At 55.4% G+C, this 8,200-nt stretch overlaps 1 protein-coding gene across 1 annotated transcript in view; it reads left to right on the plus strand.

The window, feature by feature from the left end:
- UBE2O (ubiquitin conjugating enzyme E2 O) overlaps positions 1–5,770 on the plus strand; it is a 94,067-nt gene extending 88,297 nt beyond the window's left edge. Inside the window, exons 17-18 of the mRNA XM_075014584.1 lie at positions 554–611; positions 2,070–5,770. Coding sequence (XP_074870685.1) covers positions 554–611; positions 2,070–2,842 — 831 coding nt within the window. The 3' untranslated portion in view covers positions 2,843–5,770. The remainder of the gene's footprint in view (positions 1–553; positions 612–2,069) is intronic.
- The last annotated feature ends 2,430 nt before the right edge of the window (positions 5,771–8,200 follow it).

Here is an 8,200-nt window from a genome sequence, read left to right on the forward strand (position 1 = left end):
AGGTCTGCCTGGTCCTTTTTCCTGCCCTCTCTGCGTGGGCAGCCAGGGGACGCTGGAAACGGCCTTCGCAGGGACGTAAGGGACACAGTGCTCTCTGCTCCTGGGCCGGTAGGCTCAAGGCGGGTTTTGAGTAGTGCTGAGCTGCTCGGTTGGGCAGGAGGGTGTCTCCTTCCTGTTCGGGCACTACAATAGATGCTCCCCCGTTGCCTGTGTCAGTGGGGTGGGTGCAGACCCCCGCAAGATCCCAGCTTTGGAGCAGGAGGCTGTGTGCCATGTTGAGGTGTCTGGGCAGCTGTCATGGGGAAGCGTTCACAGTTCCTGCCTTGGTGCCATGCTGTTGTCCTACCCTTGTACCCCAGACCTTAGAACTGAACTGTACCCACAGACCTTAGAACAGGCACACACAAACACAGCCGGGGTCAGGCCCAGCAGCGTACACGGTGTCGTTCCTAGCTGCAGTCAAAAGGCTGTTGCCTCCCTTGTGCTCTGTTACGTGCTGACGAGGATGGAGGCTGTGTTAACTGCTGCCTGAGACAAACTGTGTGTGTTCCAGGGCACAGAAAGGTGGACCAGCAAATCCAGCCTTCTCCAGGTGCTCATCTCCATCCAAGGTAAAGACAACTGCAGATCCTATGGAGGGGGGACGTCCCCTTCCAAGGGGACACTGAGAGGGAGGGCCAGCCACGGACTCCAGTGAAGAAGTGCACGTCCCCTCTCAGCGCAGCAGGGGGAAGCTTTTACCCACCCTCTGTAACCTTCCCTCACCCCTTTCCTCTCCCTGCGAGAGCAGCCCTCTGTAGGCCGCCCTCTGCCTGGGGAGGTGAACCACAGCCGCCTCCAGCCAGCTGCTAATGCCTAGAAAAGCTCTGCAGAGGAAGGGCCTGAGGTTTCTGCTGAGCCTGGGTCCTTGTGCTCATTCCAGGCAGTGAGTCACCACCTGCAGCCGGTTTATTTTTGCACGTTAGTTGTGTTTACGCCGGTTTCTGTGGACTTCTGAAAGGAAATCTAGGTGTGCCTGAGCCCTGCAGCACTGACTTCTGGCAGAGGCCTCCGTCACTGCTACCGCCCCACTTCCTGGCCTGACCGAGATAGCCGGTAGTGCTAAACCCTGTTTGGGAACTCGCTAGCAAGCCATCTGCTTGCTGTCCAGGGTCTATGGTATTTGTCCTCTCAGCCTGCTGGAGGGGTCCCTTCCCAGAACACACCTGCTGCTTCTTTTCTAAAGAGCTGAAAATCCCATTAGAGGAGAGACCGTCACCATCTTGTAAATGTCCCTGGGTCACCGGAGAGCTTCGTTAATGGTGATCGCTCAGCCTCGGACCCCTCCCTTCCACAGCCCTGGCAGGGGAGAATGCCCTGTTCTTGCCACCGGAGCATTACAGCTGTTACCAGCATTGCTGGCAGGCTGGCGTTGACGGTGCCAGCACCACCCCGGCAGAACCGCGAGCCTGAGATGTTACCTGGCCAGAGCTTGAGGGTGGCTTGCTGCCTGCCCCAGCTCCTCTTGGCACAACTGTGCCGTGGAGGAAGGTTGCAGAGAAAAGGCAGAAGCGAGTGTGGCCCCGGCAGTGCTGAAAGCAGCTACAGGTGTCACGGGCAGTTCACATTCGGCGCTCTAAAATGCAAGCAAAACAGCTGTTTACCTCTTCACACCCTCTTCCAGTGCCCCTCCAACCTGCTTTGCCCCAGTTCTGAGCCTCCAGAAAGTTTTGGCAGGGCACCTGGTACCGCACCCAGTGCTGCATGAGCACCTGTGCCTCTTACGAGTCCGTTCCTGGGCTTCTCCCAAGCGGTGGCTAAGGGAATGTGTTCCTGTAGTCGCGAATGGCCCCCTGCCTCTGCCTGGAGAGCGCCCCTCACTGGTGGCGCTGGTGCAGCAGCCGGCCGTGTGCCTGTCTGCACTTCCATGGCTGACGCTGGTTGCTGAGCTCTGCATCTCTCTCCCTGCCAGCTCTGTGCTGCACAGGCCCAGATGGAGGCCACGGCCCCATGCAGCAAAGGCAAAGCTCTGGGGGTCCCAGGGCAGCAGGAGGTTTCTGGGTGACTTTGTTCTCCTTCTCTTCCGGCAGGACTGATCCTAGTCAACGAGCCCTACTACAACGAGGCAGGGTTTGACAGCGACCGGGGCCTTCAGGAGGGCTACGAGAACAGCCGCTGCTACAACGAGATGGCCTTGATCCGCGTGGTGCAGTCCATGATGCAGATGCTACGCAAACCCGTGGAGGTCTTTGAGCATGAGATCCGGGAGCACTTCCGCTGGAACGGCTGGCGCCTCGTCTACCGGATAGAGTCCTGGCTGGAGACCAACGAGCTGGTGGAGAGGAGCCACGAACACCCCAACGGGGCAGATTCCTCCTCGCTCCTTTCCGTGTGCGGCACCTTGGCTGAGAGCCCAGTGGGTAGTATGGGGTTGCAGGGCGAGTACAGCAGCCCCTCGGAGCAGGAGCTGGGGGCAGCGGGGGCCGACTTCTCCGACCTGGCACTGGAGGAGAAGGAGCAGCTGGAAGACTCTGGACGGGAAGCCTCGACGCTCGCTGCCAGCGACGGCCATCAGTATTCAGACTCGGAGAGCACGGGCCAGGCCAGAGGGCTCTCCCTGTCTAGAGACCTCACAGACGAGTGTAAAGCCGCCCAGGACTCTGCCTCACAGCCTAGCGTGAAACCAAAGAAAAGGAGAAAGAGCTACCGGAGCTTCCTGCCTGAGAAGAGCGGTTACCCTGACATCGGGTTTCCCCTCTTTCCCCTGTCCAAGGGGTTCATTAAAAGCATCCGGGGCGTCTTGCATCAGTACCGGGCTGCCTTAGTAGAGGCCAATATCCCTGAGTGGAGAGAGGACAAATGAAACGTCGGCTGAGGGGCAGACAGGCACAGAAGAGCAGGGGAAAGCAGAAAGGCACCTGGCACATGCTGCTCCCAATAAACTGGCCTGGTCCTGGCTCTCTTCCACAGCGTGGTGTGTTTAGAAAGAGGGCGGCAGCCGAACTAGCTCCTTCCTGGCTCTTTTCTCCCCCAGTCCCTCCCTGGCTCCTCGTGCACGAAAGGAGTCGGGACCCTCCCAGCAGACACAGAGCACAGTGGGCTTCGCTCCCTGGGGGCTGCGCCTGACGCTGAAATCCCCTTTGGGAGGCCACCCTGGCGGCACGGCTGCTGTGCTCCCCCCGTCCTTCCATGTCTTACTGCGTTCGTGACGTGCTGTGACGCTGGCATCAGTCTCCCGCTCCCTGCCGAGGTGCCTTCCCTTAGCTGGCCATGGGCAGCGTCTCATTTCACCCCTCCTGCAGGGTGCAGAGAGGAGGCTCGACGCTGCTCCTGTTCAGCCCGGGGCAATGCCCTGGGGCCTGCTGGCGGTCCGAGCCCTCTGCTCACTCGCCTGGATGGGAACGCCCCCAAACTTTAGCCACGTTTCCACTCCCTCTCCCTGCCAGACCTGCCTGCACTTTGGAAACCTACACGGGTCAGCTTCCTGCTCTCACTGTTCTTCCCAGCACGTGGCCCTTTGGCGGGGCCCCTGCTGCCGGAGTCCCACATGCACCGCTTCAGCTCACGTCTGTTTCTCAGCAGCACAGGTGGATCCTGGGTAGACAGCGTAGCTTGTGCACGGATGTTAAACCTAGTGCGGCTGATGCTTCCCCACCACTGCAGCTGTTCCTTAAACTAGCTCGCCTGTGCCGGAGGGCGGGTCTTTACTCCTGCTGCTGCAGCCTGGGCTGCAGCCGGACACCGCGTCCGCCAAACCCAGCTGTCCCCGTGTGAGCCGTCCCCACCCTTGCACAGTCTGGACGCACGTGGCCCTCCTGTGATGGCCTGGATCAGACATTGCCAGCAGCACTGGAGACCTTGCACGTGCACCTTACTCCCACGTCACTCCAGGGCACGGCTAGAGGGGCAGCCGCCTGTTACCCTGAACACTTGGAAGGGGTGTTACTGCAGTGCCTATGTGGGGGGATTCTACTCAACACCTGCAGCTTGTGGTCAGAGCTTCCTGGGCGCTGCTGGAGACCCCGGTTGAGCCCCAGTCCCGCTGGATCTGTCCAGTGTCGAGCCTGGCCCCGAGTTCCTATCCGAGGTGGATGAGGAATACCAGGTGTCTGCCCCAGAGGCAGCCAGCTGTGGCCTTCCTGGCAGTGAAACTGGTGAGCTGTGCTGGGCTTCCACCCCGCAGGCTTAGCTGCGCTCGCCGTTCTGCATGGCCAGTGACGAAGGGAAACGAGGCTAATTCCTCGCAGGAAACCCAAATCGAATTCTTCCTCGCTGGCTCCGCACCCCTGTGATGCCTGTCAGATCCAGGGGCCGTCCAGGCTCGACGCTGGCCGGCCGCACTCGGGTGGATGCTAGCCATGTTTGCGAAGTGCTACCAGCTGCCTCTGCTGCATGTTACCCACTTGGCTTTTACTTTCTCACTGCGTAAATGCAGCCTGGGGCAGGACTTCACCCCCGGAGAAGTGTTACGCTGGGACCGAGTCTCCCACACGCCGGCTCTGGGCTCCACGTCTGCACTGCACAGCCCTGCCCAGGATTGCCCCGAGAGCACAGGTCTGGAACAGAGAGCTGGTGAGGCTGGGGCCATGGCGCCTGGCTGATGCTAGCCTGCAGTTCCTGAGCAAGAAGAGTGACTCAAATGTCAACAGCCTGGGGTGTAGCCATGTGGGGGTGAGTGCCGGAGCAGTGCAGGGGTTGTTCCACACATTGCTAGACACCTTATTCACCCAGCCAAAGGCCATCCTGGGACTCACTCATTTCCTTTGTGTGTCACTGCATTCCTGCTGGAGAGGCTGCCAGCTGCTCCCTCTCTGCAGAGCGCCTGGGAGGAGGCAGTTACAAGTTGCTTGTTAGACACAAGGGGAGGACAGAATCTGCTCCCGTGACTGGGGGAGTCTGATGTTGCGCATCCACTCCTGGCTCTCTCCTCGTTTCTCTTCTCCCAGGAAGATGAAGGGGACTAGCGTAGCCGCTGCAGAAGCCAGCAGTAGGAGCTGATCTGCTTGGAGGAAGGTGCTGCACCATTGTTGGGAGCCAGCCTGTATGCCAGATGATTTTTCTTCTCTTCCCTTCCCTCTCCCCCTCCCACAACTCGGTTCCTCTAGTCATAGTCCCGAGCTTCGCAGATGCTCCTGGAATTTCCAGCTGGGAAAGCTCTGATTGATTGGCCTTCTGGGGTGGCCCTCTCCTGTCCCCCGCTATCTCTGTGGGAGCTTTCCCGTCTCTCCATAGCTGTCTGTCCCTAATGGAGACGCGCACAGAGGTTTACAAGTTTTCTAAGCTTTTGATCATGTGAAGCTCCGGGTATGAGATCGCTCTTGAGCGCGCTGCGGCGATGTAATTTTTTTGGTGTACGTATGTAATATTTAAAGGTTAAAAACAAAATTTAAAAAGGCAAAACCTTAAAAAAAAAAAAAAAAAAGTTTAAAAAAACACAAGCCAAAGCATGATGCATATTGTTAGCCTTAAAAGTGGCTCCCTGACCGTGCGATGTACAAACACGAACAGCCTGTAACTGTTTTGAGTGCTGGGGAGGGGTGGGGAAGACATATTACAAAAATCAGTTTGTAGCCTTGAAGTCTGTACAGTATTTAAAACCAATGGAACTGACTATTAATGAGGCCATGCTTAGAGGTGTGTTGTTCATGTGCAGATGTGACTGCTGGGTTGCTTACCATATATGTATAAAGTGCTGTGTGACTGACTTTTTTTTTACCTGCAGTTTTTTTTTGGGTTTGGCTAATTAAGATGTAATTAAAGGAGAAAAGGTGATTTGCCATTAAATTTTTGCCTCTGTGAATAGCTCTGATTGTGCCTTTCTCTCTTTGTGTGTGGCATCTGTGTACCTCCATGCAAAACAACTAGCATCTGGCACCTTTATTCAGACAGAGTAGGTACTTATCTACTCTGGAAGTAAACACAACTGCCGGTAGAAATGTAGCACTTTAAAGACTAACAAAATGATTTATTCCGTGATGAGCTTTCCTGGGACAGACCCACTTCGGATCAATTGATCTGAAGAAGTGGGTCTGTCCCAAGAAAGCACATCACCAAATAAATCGTTTTGTTAGTTTTTAAAGCGCTCCATTTCTGCTGCTTTGTGGTGTTCAAATACAGACTAACACGGCTGCCTCTGTTACTATACAACTGCCAGTGTTCAGCAATGTGAAGGACTAGGGGAAGGTGGTTTCTGTTGAGTTGGGACGAGTAACTTCCCCTCTTTGTGCCTAGGTTTCTCCAGCTGTGCAGTCCTTTGAGATCAACTGATAAAAAGTGCTAAGAGCAGGTAGGTTTTACTATCCTTCATGGAGCCAGTGAGAGGAAGTGTGGCAGAATCTGGCCTTAAGGAAGGAGAGTTAAGTGCTTTGTAACTGAGTGGTGCACCAGTTCTGTAGGACTTCGCTGGTGCTGGGCCACAGTGGGGTCTTGTGTGCTTTGGATAAGGCTCTTTGTGCATACAAGGTTCAGGAAGACCAGCGTTCTGGTCCCGTAGCACCAGGATCCCAAAGCCACCCACGTTCAGCGAGTCAGTGAGATGCAGGGTCCGGTCGTGGTATCGGACACACCAGCATGCGTCAGCCCTCGCTGACTTGTTTGGCTCGAAACTGAAGCCTGAAAGACACCATGGCCGCAGCTGGGTACTGACCAGTGTGCCATGAGTGTCTGCCCAGCTGCTAGTGGAGATGTTTCCACCTCCTGAGCTGGTGGCCAAGGACAGGATGCAGGAGGAGGCCCTCAGAACGGTGAGACCCAGCAGCAAGGTTGGGGCAGAACCATGTGCCTCTTTGGAAAGAAGGTTTCAGCCTTTGCTGCTGTGGCTCCCACCCTTTTAGGGCCCCAGTGAGAACTAGTGACTGTAAGGTAAGCTCGGCAATGCTGCCACGTAGGAGGCCTTCTGCTTGGTGACTGAAGTGCTTGGAGTAAGTACTGCTTTTATAAGGGGTGATGCCTGAACAGGTGTGGTTGGAAAAGATGTAGAGGGACAGGCAGTGCTGGCGAGGGTCAAACTTCAGGAGCAGCCAAAGCAGCAGTGAAGGGTGCGTGAACCTACCTGATGGCCATGAGAGCAAGGAGCACCATTTAACAGCTCTGTGCTCCTTGCTTGTGTTAAGTATGGGGTGTTCTAGAGGCTGCAGCAGGAGCTGGGGTTCTGCAGTGTAACAGGGCTCACTACAGCTGTCAGGTCTACACTATGGGGGGAATAATCAATTTTCATATGCACAAATCCAGCAGGCGTAGGGGACATGGCTGCTTCAAAAGCACTCCCACCTGAGGCCAAAGCTGGAGACTAGAGAAGCTGCAACTGCCTGTGCAGGGCTCCCTGGACAGTCAGTTTGCCTGCAGAAATATCAAGTGCGTTAAGAATTCAGAAACTTCCTGGAAAATGTGTGCACTCAGATTCCTGAGCTGCTGCAGCTAACCCTGCAGGGAAGAGCTGAGTGGTGCAATTCTCCAGGGAACGGTTCAGATACTGATCCAGAACTGAGACTGCAACACTGGTGTAAGCAGGTGGTCTGCCTGTAGAAATGTCTCCCCACCACCAAAGCATCGCTGCATCCATTTGTACACCTGGCCAGAGGCCTGCCCCACCCCTTATTTTGAGAGATGGTTCACGTTTGCTGTTTGCCTGGCTGGTAACTTGAAGCTCAGTTCCCTAGACGGTTAGGGCTGGGAGAGACCTCAGGCAGTCATCTAGCCCACGGCCCTGTTCAAAGTAGGACTAGCCCCAACTAAACCATGACAAGTATCGAAGTATCACTGTGTCAGTATCTGCAAAAACAAGAAGTCTTGGGGCACCTTATAAACAGATAGTGGAGCATAAGCTTTCGTGGGCAAAGACCCATTCTGTCAGCTGCATGATGACTGATCTGGGCCGTGGTCAGCTGGTACACATTTAAACCTTTCTCCCCCTCAGCCTGGGAATCCTAGCTGCATACTTTACTGATGAGTAAATGACAATAGCAATGGCCACCTGCTGTTCCACATTGTGGCTGCGCATTCCAATTTAATTACGACTGCTTTAGACCAAACATGAGTGGCAACAAAAAATAAAGTGCCACTCATTTAATAGGTGTAATTAGCCCTCACCTGCTGGACTTGGTACAGTCAGTGGCTGCTCTGTCTGCACAGCCAGCACTTCCCCATAAGCATTCATCTAGATGGTATCACTGCATGCTGACAGTCACAGGATGCTTCAGCTGGATTATGAGTGTGATTGATG

Source organism: Carettochelys insculpta, chromosome 20 (genome assembly GCF_033958435.1).
Source record: "Carettochelys insculpta isolate YL-2023 chromosome 20, ASM3395843v1, whole genome shotgun sequence".
Lineage (NCBI taxonomy): Eukaryota > Metazoa > Chordata > Testudines > Carettochelyidae > Carettochelys > Carettochelys insculpta.